Here is a 13,025-nt window from a genome sequence, read left to right as displayed (position 1 = left end):
CACCAAGGATCATGTGTGAAGCTCAGTTGTAGTCTGGGATTATACCATGACAGAAGGTAAGTAAAATGAGTCCTTCCCTTGATAGGTGCAATAAAACTAACCCTTCTCTTCCCTGCTTTTTCTCATTTGCTGGGCTGAGAGGTGGACAGAGCAAGCTGAGGTACCTCCTGGGCTGTTTGGAGCAGTTTTGCATGTCTGGAGCAAAGTCTTCTTTGTAGTTCTCTCTGGATATAGCACAGCCAGGACAAACACTGACATTCAGAGAGGAGGGACAGGGAGTGATCTAATGAGACATTTATTCTCCAGCATCTTGGCTCTCAGAATTGAAACTGAAAGTTAAAGGCAAAAATAGGTAGATAATAAGAAAAGAAAGTAGAACCCAAAACAAGTCTGACATAATATTTTTTTTTCTCTTTTGGAAAATGCAGGTTCACTGAAAAACCAATACAACCTGCTTGTAAGAATCAGTTTTTATTATTCTGAACTAATCTGAAACAACTCAGGTGGAAAAAACATTTTCCTGTTGATATTTTCAAGAAGAATATTTTATAATTCAAGATGACGCTTTTATCGCAGTATTTGAATTAATGCATAGTGTAAAGTGTGAAAAATTAACAAAAAAAAAATATAAAAATATCATTTACATAAAATATTTTTGTAATTTAATCTTAGGAATGTCTTTTCATTTGTCTTCTTGAGCAGCATTATCTTGAACAAGTTTTTTGGCTTTTTTTAATCACAGTTCTAAAATTTCTGTGACAGGTAAAAAACCATTTGTGGCTTAGCTTAATGGTTAAAATCTAAAAATGTCTGTGGCACAAATTGTAGTCAATATTGCACCATGTAGAATTTAGGGTGTACTTCAGTGAACTGTGGGTTGCTGCTGCTTGCCTTGAGAGCCCGAGTGTGCTGCCTCTCTTCAGCAGAGGCAGGTTAGAAGGCTGTGCAGTCTGCCCTGACATTTGTGAAGCCCTTTCCTGGGAAGTCTGCTGCAGGCTGGTTCTGGCTGCACGCTGGGAGTGCGGCTGCACGCTCACCTGGTGCTGTGTGAACAGGCAGACAGAGTTTGTTTCATGATTAGTTTGTCTGAAGATGCTTCTGCATTGTGGAGAGTTTGTGTGATTAAGGCCTCCACCAAGAGCCAGGGAGAATCCAGGTGGGAAGAGACAGCCAAGGCCAGCGGGGCTATGGGGAGACATGGCTCAGGGGTTACAAACATGATGGTCCCACCAAATCATTGCTGGAGTCTGCTTTGCTGAGCCGGAGCACTGCTGCAGTTGCTGGATTTTGGCAGCAGGGGTGGTTTCTTGTGATATTTGCATGGTTTGGAAACAGCTTGTATTTCTTTATCCTTCCCTGTTTGTTTTTGTTTTTTTTTATTATGGACATCTGCTCTCGCCAGTGACTTGAGGCTGCAGAATTAAACTGGGGAAGGTAGATGACTGAAAGGAAAATGTCAAGTGATAATGGTTTCCTTCAGGGCCAAAAAAAGAAGAATCTACTGATTCACATTTTTGCACTGTAGCCAGGAGTTTGCCTCTATGATCCTGATGGCTCCCTTCCAAGCCAGCATATTCTGTGATTCTGAGGTGAGAATGTAGAAAGGGCTAAACTGGCTGGGATCAGGAATGCTGGGGACATTGACTCCTGTCAGAGGGTGACATCCTCGTCTTGTAGGCAATGCAGTTGCTGAGGAGCAACCTTTGGGCAGTAGAGGGAGGTGTAGCTGTAGCTGAGGGTGAAGCCCAGATCACAGGGCAGTTCTTTGGAGTTGCTGAAGTGGATATGAGGAATTGCCTCCAGCCACATCTTTCAATACTGCCTGTAGAACCGTTTATGGTGGTGGGACCCTGACAGTACATTGTTCATTAAAGCTTTTGAAATTTAAGCTCAAATGTGCTTGCAGGGATACAATGAGGGGCACATCCTGTTGGTGCTGTTTGTGGGAGGCCCTGTGTGCCTGTCCAGACCTGTGTGACCCCACCTGTCCTCTAGGGACTCACAACTGCTTGGACCCGGGGCCTTGGAGCTGTGCCAGCCTCCTCTGTCTCAGGCTGCTGGATCAGGCAATTCCCAGCAGTGGGGATGGAGGGGGAAATCTCTTTTCCACTGGGGGCTGTGGGGCTGAAAGGAGGCTCTCCAAGGAGATACTGATGCCTTTTTGGGGCTACCTAAAAACAGAGGCCAGATAAAATTAAGGAAATAATAAGCAGTTCTATTTATTGAAGGGCCTTCAGGCTTTGTCTATTTCAGATAGACGAAGCCCCTCAGGGGCTACACCCTAAATGGACAATGGTTCACAGGTTTTCATAGTTTTATGACTTTTATAAGATTGGTCCATTTGCCTGTTGAGGGTTAATCTTCCAATTACAGCTTCAGGTAATGAAATCATTTACCCCCACTTTGCTCCCCCCAACTCACTTGTTTGCATTTCTTGGGGCCTGAGACAGTGAGGAGTCCTTGATTCCCAGGCCTGGAGAGGAATTGTTGTGTCTGACCAAAATGGGAAAGCAGCAGCTCACACTGAATATGGAGTTTAGAGTTATACACTAAAGAATGGCAGGATTGCAAATATATGAAAAATATAAAAGCTCAAATACTAAGTCATCAATGCCAAGAATCAGCTGAGGCTGGGGAAGGCAAAGGGTGGTTAGACAGAAGAGAGGGCCAGAGGAGGTGCCCAGAACAGGAAGAGGCCATAGGGCACCCTGCTGCCAAAACTTCTCCTTGGCCATGGAATCTCCAAGGGAGACCAAAAGGGCTGAAGGAGGAAGAAGGAAAAGGGTAGAAAAGGGTCTGGAAGAAGTACAGCTTTGCCTTTTCCCCCTGGTTTACACCCATATAACCCCCACCCACCCAGCCCTGAGCCTTCCCTGTTTTTCCTGCAGGGGCCATTTGTGGCAGAGGCTGCAGATGCAGAGGGGACAGGATGTGCTGCCTGCAGCTCACAGGAGGACAGGGAGCTGCAGACACTGCCACCTTCAGAGCAGGACTCCTGGCCAAGCTGCACGTGTCCCACACAGCCCCAGTGCCAGAACTCATCCCTTCCCTTCTCCCACATCCAGGGGTGCAAGCCACTGTCCCTGCTTCATTAGCCCTTCGTTATTGTCAAAGGGAGCTCTGTATTCATCACTGGCAACCCAGAGAAGATGCAGCTGAGGTGCACCTGGCTCCAGGTGTGGGTGGAAGGGAACAGCTGTCTGCAGTAAGGACCATGGGTTGCTCCAGTGTGGGACTGAGGGGGTTTGGATGGATGAAGAGTGGGACCAATGCTGTGGGATGCACCCAGACCTACGGGTGGGAGGTGTTGCTGTCCCTCCTGCAAAGACGGACCCTGTAGCCCAGGAAAGGACCAAAAAGGAAGTCAAGTTCCTTCCCTCCTATTTCAATCTGCTGAGCCACCAAACTTGTGGGTTTGTGGTTGCAAAACAACCCCCTATTTCATAAGGCAGGGAAGAAACCATTTCACCATCAAGTGACCGGATCTAAGAAAGAGAAACAAAAAGTCCCGATAGCCTTTCCCCCAAGGTCTGACGGATCCTAAGACCTAAGTTGTCACAGGGGCCCAGCCCTGGCATGTGACTGGACATTGTGGTTCCAGTTCAAGCGCCCCAGCCCTGCAGTCGTGCTGCAGAAAGCCAAGCCGTGGGACAGGAGGTGGCTTGTGACAACGAACTTGTATCAGGAGCCACAAGGAGCCACGCAGCTGCTCGGTGCCTCTGGCCAACGCTTTCCTCTGAAGAAGTCCTGCTTGAGCCGAATACTGAGGGAGCCAAGAGGGACATGATGCTGCCTGTGACCCGTGTGCTGGCCTTGGGTGAGTGCCAGAGGCTGTGGGGATTCCCAGAGGGTGACAGGAGGTGTTGCCCAGACACTCCATGGAGGTGTTACACAGCTGCTTCTCTTGCAGGGGCTTGGCTGGTGTCACAGGGCGAGGCTACACCGAGTGAGTATCTTGAGCAGGTAGATGGGGAGTTTGGACACATTTCTGGGCCTACCCATTTCCCAGGGCTCTTCCACAGCCCCCTGGAACAAAACTCACCCTTGTGTAGAGATGGGGCCTGGTGGCAGCCCCGGGCTCACAGCAGGGCAGCTACTTGGGGCTCCCTGTCTGGCTGGCAGCATCTCTCTCCCTGTGCAGGTGCCCCCACAATCTCCATCTTCCAGAAGCCACCAGGGGTGATCCCACCTGGAGGCTCCACCACCATCTGCTGCATTTGCCAGTGCAGCAATGGGAAGTTTATGATGTACAAGGGCAGCCACCGGGTCCCCACCCTGGAGCAGAGTGGTGGCAGGGCCGAGTTCTCCATCTCTAATGCCACCTACGAGGACAGAGGTAGCTACATCTGCCATTACCTGGAGGGAGACGCTGTACTGGCTCGAAGCACTGAACTGGAAGTTTTTGTGGAAGGTGAGGGATGTGCTGTTTCCCCTCTTGTGGGGTCACACGCCCCAGGGCACACCAAGATGCCTGTGACCATTTCCATGATGGACAAGGTTTTTCTCCTCTTCCCTGGCTTGGAGAGGTGGGGACCATCTTCACCTCTGCCTGAGCCATTGGTGGCTCCACAGAGATCCTGGTGCTCCTGGCACCACGTCAAAGCCCTCTGCACCTTCTCATTCCCTCTCCTGTCCCCCCAGAGCTCCGTCTGCCCCGACCCAACCTCTCTGTCCTGCCTGGGCACGAGGTGGCTGCGGGAGCTGAGGTGATGTTCCTCTGCACCACCACACAGCCCAGCACCGGCTGTTACCTGTACCTGGAGGGCCAGATCCGAGCCCAGGTGTTCCTCAGGGAACAAGGGGACCACAACTTCTCGCTCGTGCAGAAAGGTGAGAGCGGCCGCTACAGCTGCCAGTGCTACACCTGGAATGCTTTGAGAGAATGGTCTGCTGTCAGCAACACCCTGGACCTGGTGGTGAGAGGTGAGACATCCCCCCAGCCACATCCTGCTCCACTCTTCCGCCCTGTGCAATCTGTCACATCCTGGGGGAACTAGAAAAGAGGATTTAGGGCAGGAAAGCAGCTGTATGAGGGCACCAAGCAGGGGATGTTTGAGCCTCTGCACCAAGCAGAGGGTGTTTCACCTGTGTTTGAGCCTGGCCAGCTCCTCAGGGACCCTATATATGACCTAGAGACCAGGGTTGATGGGCTGATAGGTGGGGATAAGATTCAAAGGACAGCTCTCCCTGCACTTCCCAGTCCAAGGGACAGTCATACATCTTGTCACAGCTCAGTGTCACCATCTCACTGGCAGTGGCATCTGAGGGCCAGCTCCAGGCTTCTTCCCTTCTTTCCATCTTTGGTGCCACTTGGTGGGGTCACAGGTGAGAGGCTGTGAGTAGAGGGTGTCCCAGGGGACAGGGATGTGGGAGGTGCATAGGGGGCCCCCTTGGGGCTCTCTTTGCTCCTTAGGAACTTCCCTTTGTGTCTCTTTAGCCGAGGACCTCCCCGAGGTGTCCCCTTGCCCTGTGAGTCCCCTTGGATCCCCTGCTGCCCCCGTGGGAGGACTGGGATGTCCCAGTGGGTTCCTCCGCAGTGACGGTCCCTTCTGTCCCTGCAGATTACACGCTGTGCAACGCCGTGCGCCTGGCGCTGGGGGCCGGGCTGCTGCTCCTGCTGGGGCTGATCGCGGCCGAGGCGGCGCGGAGCCGCTGCTGCCGGGGCTGGGGGAGCCGCCCGCCCCCGCCGGGCCCCGCCGCGCTCATTGCCCTGCAGAAACCGCGCTGGGATGAATAAACCGGGCCGTCCCTGCCGCCGTCCTCGTCCTGCTTCCTGTCCCACCCGCGGTCCCTGTCCCGGTCCCTGTCTCGGGTGCCTCGGGGGTCCCGCGGGGCGGGCGGGCGCTGGAACACCCGGGAACACGGAGAGGGGCGGGGGTCTCGCCCCCGGGCGGAGCGGGGACCGCAGCACTGACCCCTACACTGCCCCTGTACCGACCACTGCACTGCCCCTGTATGACCCCTGCACTGTCCCTGCACTGCCCCTGTACCGACCACTGCAGTGACCCCTGCTCTGACCCCTGCACTGCCCCCTGCTCTGACCCCTGCACTGCCCCTGCACCGACCCCTGCATTGACCACTGCAGTGCCCCCTGCTCTGATCCCCCGGGCACACAGTGATCACTGCACTGACCTCCCGTGCTGCACAGTGGCCCTGCTGGCCATGCAGAGTGGCACCCACGCAGTGACCAGCGCCCTGACCTCTCCCACCACGCAGTGACTGCTCCTGCTACCCCACTGCACAGTGACTGTTCCCACTGCCCTGCAGCACAGTGGCTGCTCCAGCCCTGCAGTGACCGCTCCCGCAGCACAGTGACCACTCCTGCTTCACAGGCCTCTGTTGCTCACATTCGTTTATTATTTTAAAACACTGACAAAACACATCACACCATCATCTATATATATAAATTTACCTTTGTACCACTATAAATTTATATATATAGAGCCTTTAAATCTCTGTACATTCAGGACACACAGTTCCAGAATAGCTGCACTGGCTACAACAGAAGGATTTTCATTATGAAAACACAGAGAGGAGGCGCCAATATCAAAAACACAGAAAAAAAGAAATTAAGAAAGAGTGCAAAATGAATGAAAGTGCAAAAAAGCTTTTGTTGTCATAATCACACTCCCTCCACAATATGGTCCCCATTCCCCCCTCCAAGTACAAGCGAGCCTCAGGCCCCAGAGGGAAGGGCTAGGCTGCAAGAAGGGAGCCTGGCTGCAGCCCATCTGTCTTTCCCTCTCTGCATCGAGGAGCTCTCCTGGAGGATGAGGAGTGAGGAACCCGAGTGGCAAAATCACACCCCTCTCCTGGCTCCCTCTTCCAACAACCTCATCACTCCCACCGGCCCAGATGTGCCCCTGCAGGCAGCAGCTGCCCGAAGCCCCCAGCCCTCCCAGACCATTACAGGGTGCTTTTCTCTTCTGAAAGTGCTTGTGATCGCCATGGAGAGCAGCAGAGGAAGGCAAGGGCAGGCAGCTGTGCTCTGGTGGGGCAGGCATGGCCGCCCTCCCTGCTGAGCTCCAGGCTGGCTGCTCTCATGGAAATGGAGACCTTGGCTCGCACTGCCCCAGTGCTGCCCATTTCCACTGGGAGGAGGAAAAGTTTCCCAAGAGGTTCCAACTGCTCCCCCTGCACCCAGAGTCAGACCAGGCCCCCAGGAGACACCCGCAGCTGAGGCTGGAGCACGCAGTGGGACTTCTCCCATGGCTCCAGCTGAGCCCTGCCAACACCAGCTGCAGGGGCAGGAATGGCAGAAACAGAGACTTGGGGACCTCCACTCAGAAAAACATTCGACTTAAAGAATTCTTCATTGACTTAGAAATGCTGGCTGCAGTCACAACTCTCAGAAAGGCCCCAGAGGAAAACCTGTGGGTCAGGACAGCCCACTGTCCTCTCTGGCTTCTTAGTGACATGGCAGTAAATGTCCCTATGAGGAATCTGGTCAGGCAGCAGGGGAAGGACAGAAAACTTTGGTGCTTCTGCCTTGGTCACAGCTGTCCTTAACAGTCCCTGAGGGGGGACTCCCACTCAATGCTCTGTGGGGTTGAAGGACCTACCAAGGCCAGGGGTGCAGCAAACCTTCCTCCTTGCTGGGACCAGGGACAACTGCTCACAGAGGACACATCACATGAGACCCTGGGATGGGTGTCTGCTGCCTCCACATCCCCAGAGACCCCCACCCTAAAACAGCAACACACCAACAGCAGGGGAATGGCGTCATGGTACTCCCACAATCACCCATCCACATGTACACAATGCTTTGGGTTTGGTTTAAAGGACACAGAAGGTTTTAAGTTTTAACAGTAAATAGCCCTTGACCACCTACAAACCCTGTAACTCCCTCACCCAGACAAATCCAGCAGCTCTGTACCCCAACAGGTACATCAGCCTGAGAGGCTGAGGATGCTCAATCCAGCAGGAGTGTGACACAGCTCCCCCCACCCTTCCAATGGGACTGGTGCTCCTGACAGCTGCTCCCAGCACAGAGCTCACACCTGGGCTCCAGCTCTGCAGCCAGATGAGGGGCAGCACCCTGCAGTCCGGTCCAGGTCATGTCTGTTTTTAAGAGGGAGGTGAGCAGAGCCCAGGGCAGGCAGTGCTGTGCTGGCACAGTGTGGGGATGCACCTCTGCCAGCATGGCTGGTGCCCAGGCAGAGCAGGGCTTGGCTGCACCCAGCAGCAGAGCAAGAGCCAGTGGTGCTGGTTGTAGCCAGCCCTGGAGGGCAGCCAGGGCTTGGCTCAAGGCTCCTCTTCCCTTCAGCAGGATATTCTGAGCTCCTCACCACCTCTGCTCTCCCAGGCAGCCCTGTGAGACACAGGGCTCTCCCTCCTTCACAGCAGTTTCAGATCTGATGCCTGGGTAGCAGCTCCTCCCCCAGCACCCTGGGATGGTGCTCAGTCCCTTCCCCAGCAGGAGGAATGACTTCACACATGGGAATACAGCAGATGAGAACAGGATGCTTTCCTAAGATGGGTCCTTGCAAGCTCAAGGGCTGTGTCCAGTGTGAGGGAGCTTTTTCATTCCAGATCACACCTGGAAAAGTCTCAGCACCATTCAGAGCCTGGGCTGAAGGTCCCAGGCCTCCTCCTCTTCTGCCCCAGCACACAGTTGCCCAGAAAGAGACTCTCCATCAGCTGAAGAGACCAACCTCCACACCACTTCCTGCAGAGGAAGGGTGGCTGGGGGAGTGACTCTGGGACTAGGGACACAGCTCTTCCTTCCCACTCCCTCTCTCCACAGCTGGCCACACTGCAGTGCTTGAAAAGATGCAAGGACATAAAAAAAGAAAGGAGAAGGAAAGCTGCCTAAATCAAACCCAAGCAATGACAAAACAAAGGCATGGACAAGTTGCAAGTCCTGTGGAAGAGCAAGCAGCAGACGTTTCAAGAGCAGGTCAAACATGACCCCAAATATTCAATAACAGAGACAAAATGCTACATTTCCATGGGAAGCCTCAAACAGGTTGACCCAGATGTGACAGCAGCTCCCAAGGCAGCACAGCTCCAGGACACATTGCTGGTGCACTTGCTCACACCTCTGCATCCCTGTCTTTGGGCACTGGGAAAGGGGGGGAAGTTGTTTTATTACTGGAATGTCATTGTTGGGAAAGGAAAATGAAGCGGACCTGGGCTGGGCCCCTGGGCATGTGGCCATCTGGGCAGGTGGCCATCCTCCAGCACTGCATGGCCAGCCCCTGCTCCCACAGCTCCCACAGGTGTGCCAGGGTGATGGACCATGGAGAGCAGTGTGGGGCCTGCCAGGAGGCACAGGGGCTTCTCAAAAGCTGCTGGGACTCTGCCAGGAACCCCAGGAATGTTGGCTTTTCTGGCTCTGCAGCCCTTTAGTCCCTCCTCCATCACAAAGGATGGTGTTACATAGCATTCCCAAACTGCCTGTGGCCCTGTTGGAAAGGTGCTATGTTCTGAAAAGGACAGAAACAAACCAGCTAAGTGCTGGACTTCTTTCAGCTCTGCAGGTAAGGGATCCAGGGACAGCAGAAGATCCCGCTCTTCGGGCAGCAAAACCTGGGTGCCTTGTGGGGGTAAAGAGTGGGGAGAAGGCAGCTTGGCAGAATTGACTCAGCCAACTCAGGAATGCCTTCAGAAGTGACTCTGGATCTGCCTATTGGAGCAATGGATGCTTTTTGTCCTTGGCAGCTGTCCCCACCCTAGAGAGGACCTTGCTCCTATTACAAGGACCAAAGAGGGCCCAACTTCCTTTGTAGAGGACTCATTAATAGGTGCAGGGGGAACAAGTTATCCAAGCATCCTTTCTCCCAGAGAAGAGCTGGACAAAACAGTCTGAAGTGCAAGAAGAAGTGGAGCCTTTTCTGCACCCAGCCAGCCCTGGCCTGGCAGGGCCCTGAGGCTGCTGAATTCCAGGAAAGAGGAAGAAAGCACAGGTGCTGGTCATGGGCAGAGCAGCTGCCAGGACAGCTGCTCCCTGAAGGGGCAAGAGGTGGCCACTGGTTTGCAGTGCAGTGTAGGGGCAAAGCAGTCATCAACTGGCCTCAAAAAGGAAAAGTCAAAAGAATTCAGAGAAAAAGGCAAAATGAGCAGAAGCTCTTCAATAATGTTCCTTGGAAACGGTGTTAGCACAAGTAGCCCCAGAGGATCACACAGAGGGAAAAACCCCAAATCTCTCTCAGCTGCTGAGCAAAGGCGAGAGCAGCCTTTAAGTGGGTGTGAGCATGGCTGCAGGCAGGCAGTCCCTTCCCTGCCTGGGTGACTCCAGTGGGTGCCAGCCCCTGCTGTGACACCTCCACAGGGCTCCCCCAGCCCTCAGCACCCCTGACCCGGGCACAGGGGCACAGGGACCCAGGCACAGCAGGACACAGTGGGGGCAGCTGTGGCACCAAGATGGGCCAGTGCCACCTCCACCCTCCTTCCCTGCCACCGCCCCCGAGGGCTGGGCCCAGTGCTGCAGAAGGGCAGCGGGCAGGGAACAGGATGGGAGAGGGAGGCTGGGGAGGGGACGTGTGGCACTGGGAGGACACGAGCAGGACGGGACAAGCTGCGGTCGGCTGGGAAATCTCTGTCCTGAGCGGACAGTTTGGTAGCACCAGTGATGAGGGAGGGTCCCGGCTGGGCCAAGAGAAGTCACTTTAAGGTGTCATCAGCATTCTTGAACATGAGGATGGCATTGTAGATCTTGAGTGCCGGGCCCAGCTTGACACTCATAATCTTGACGATGTCAGCCTGCGTCAGCAGGAGGAACGCCTCGCCATCGATCATCTGGGAAGGAGAGCAGGGACAAAGGCACTACTGCAAACCCGGGCTGGCACTCCTGGGGACAGCCAGAACCAGCATGACCTGGGCAGAAGCCACAGGTGACCCCAGAGCCCAGGGCAGAGCCCATCCACAGCACTCCTCAGGGAAACCCCAGCTGGCAGCTGATGTGCCCAGGGACAGGGCAGAGGGGGAGAAGCTCATCAGGGGCCATCCCAGGAGCCCACACTGTAGCCAGGTTGGGATTCTGTGCTGGAGCCCCATGGGCACAGCACAGAGCCACCACAACCTGCTCTGGGCAAGCAGCCATCCATTCCCTGCTCCAGGGACCAGCACTTGTGGACACTGTCCCGGTTCAGCTTTGCCTGCCTGAGCACCCTTAAAGCACAGGGGCCATTCCCAGACAGGCTGTGACAGTGGCTGTAGCCAGGGTGCCCAGGATCAGCCCTGGGTGTCAGAGCCACCCTCACCACATCTGCCCACAGAGGGCCCAAAAACGTCGACCCTGACAGGCAGCAGTGCTGGTGAGAGGGGCAGAGGGGGAAGGATGAAAGGGTGAGGAGGAGCAGCTCCCTGCAGGAGGTGATGGTGCTCTTCAGGCTGCAGCACCATCCTCCTCCTGTCCCCCATCCACATCCCCTCAGAGGGGATGCCCCGCATGCTGGGAGAACGGGGCAGCACAGCTCCCTCCTGCCCTGTAGGGACACAGCCAGACAGCTGCACCCTCCCACGCAGTGGGGCTGCAGGGCAGGACCACTGCCAGGTGCTGGATGTACCATCAGCATCCAGCAGCAAGCCACAGCAGGAAGGCCAGTGGCCAATTCCTCCCAGCCCTGGTGGCAACCAGCTGTCCTTGACCACCTGCTCTCATGTGCCAGCCCTTCTCACCTCATCCTTGAAGAGCTTGGCTTGGTCCTCACAACCCGTCAGAGTCTGCACAAAGCTAAAAACCTTGGAATAAATGAGAGAAATGTCAAGACAGAGCAATGATTCTGGCTGGAGACCCCCCTGAGCCCACATCCTCACATTCTGAGCCCTGCAGGGTGCCACAGGGGCAGAGGCTGCAGTTGTTCTGCCCTCTCATTCCAGAGCCCACCCCTGGCCCCAGGCACAGGCACTGGCCTGAGAGGGGCACCCAGAGGGGTCATGGGGACATCAGGGGATCATTAAGATTGGCTGAGCCCTCTGTGATCATCGAGGCCACCACTGACCAGCACTGCCAAGGCCACCACTAAACCATGTCCCCACGTGTCACATCCATACAGCTTTTGAACACCTCCAGGGATGGTGACTCCATCACTGCCCTGGGCAGCTGTGCCAGTGCCTGAGAGCAGGCAGGGGCTGCTGGGGCTGGTGCCTGAGCTCCTCCACCTACTCAGGCCTTAACAGGGGTCACCATGGCTGTCTAACAAAGTGAACAAAGGTAACAATGTCTCCAGCAGACCCCTCCTTGCTAACTCAGGGGACATGGCCACTGAAGTGCCTGGTGCCTGTGCCACGGTGCTGCAGCCAGGCAGGGCACTCTCAGCCACGCTGGCACATCAGGGGCCAGCACAGAGCCGTCCAAAGCACCTCACCTCATCAATGGTCCACTTGGCCACCGTGGCTGCTGTGATGCCAGCCACCCCGGGCAGCAGCTTGCAGTGCTGCTCCCAGCACAGGGACAGGGAGCGGTCGGGGTGGGCGGACAGGGCGGACATGAAGAGCGACTGGTGCACGTTGTCTGAGGAAATAGCTGGGGATAAAGCACAACGTGTGACACGGGGCAAGAGATGAGAACATCCCATGAGGGTATCAAGAGCTAGTCGCTGTCCCTTGAGTTAACAGGGTGTCAGTGTATCCAAGTGCTCGCTTAGATGGGATTAGGGAGCCTGGAAAAAGCAGCTGAGACAAGCTTGGCTTTGCCTTGTTCTTATGACTTTTAATCTCACCCCCAGTGGTGGGGTAGGTGGCAGGACAGCCCATGGTGAAAGGGATCCTGGATGGAATATACATCAGGCATCTGCTTGTCTGCATCAGAACCAAATCAGAGCCAAGCCAACTGTCCAGCATCAGTTTCTGTGTGGCAGCAATAATTTGGCAGTTCTCAACCACACTGAAATTTTGGGGCACAACTTCCCACTATCCCTGTCTGAACAGGACAAAGCACCACAGAAAATACATGCCATAGAGAGGATCCTAATTCCATGCCCTAAAGCACTCAAAGACTCCCAGGCATAACCCCAGAGCCAAATCAAGGGAGCTTTGTGAGCCATGGCACAGGCAGGGACGTCCCTTATCCATGGCAGCTG

The 13,025-nt window shown here is 54.8% G+C and overlaps 2 protein-coding genes across 4 annotated transcripts in view; one reads left to right on the top strand and one right to left on the bottom strand.

Moving 5' to 3' along the window:
* Positions 1-3,784: 3,784 nt before the first annotated feature.
* LOC118694674 (leukocyte immunoglobulin-like receptor subfamily A member 1) lies at positions 3,785-6,219 on the top strand. Its single transcript, XM_036395857.1, has 6 exons — positions 3,785-3,817; positions 3,911-3,946; positions 4,142-4,411; positions 4,642-4,923; positions 5,562-5,663; positions 6,149-6,219. The coding sequence occupies exons 1-6, from the start codon at positions 3,787-3,789 to the stop codon at positions 6,217-6,219; spliced, it is 792 nt and encodes a 263-aa protein (XP_036251750.1). The 5' UTR covers positions 3,785-3,786.
* A 116-nt stretch (positions 6,220-6,335) lies between these two features.
* Positions 6,336-13,025, bottom strand: part of L3MBTL1 (L3MBTL histone methyl-lysine binding protein 1) — a 28,365-nt gene continuing 21,675 nt past the window's right edge. For all 3 annotated transcript variants that reach the window (XM_036395957.2, XM_054516640.1, XM_036395956.1), the window contains 3 exons: positions 12,312-12,469; positions 11,623-11,685; positions 6,336-10,740 (listed from right to left, as the gene is read on the bottom strand). In XM_036395957.2, the coding sequence (XP_036251850.1) occupies positions 10,606-10,740; positions 11,623-11,685; positions 12,312-12,469 (356 nt within the window). In that variant the 3' untranslated portion in view covers positions 6,336-10,605. The remainder of the gene's footprint in view (positions 10,741-11,622; positions 11,686-12,311; positions 12,470-13,025) is intronic.

The sequence above is a fragment of the Molothrus ater genome, chromosome 17 (assembly GCF_012460135.2).
Source record: "Molothrus ater isolate BHLD 08-10-18 breed brown headed cowbird chromosome 17, BPBGC_Mater_1.1, whole genome shotgun sequence".
Taxonomy (NCBI): Eukaryota; Metazoa; Chordata; class Aves; order Passeriformes; family Icteridae; genus Molothrus; species Molothrus ater.
Note: the sequence above shows the minus strand (reverse complement) of the source record. Positions and strands in the feature narration are given on the sequence as shown.

Coding starts and splice junctions, on each gene's coding strand:
- LOC118694674 (XM_036395857.1), top strand. CDS start 3,787: ATGCTGCCTGTGACCCGTGTGCTGGCCTTGG. Junction 3,818..3,910: donor GACCCGTGTGCTGGCCTTGG/GTGAGTGCCAGA, acceptor CTTCTCTTGCAG/GGGCTTGGCTGGTGTCACAG. Junction 5,664..6,148: donor GCGGAGCCGCTGCTGCCGGG/GCTGGGGGAGCC, acceptor CGTGCTGCACAG/TGGCCCTGCTGGCCATGCAG.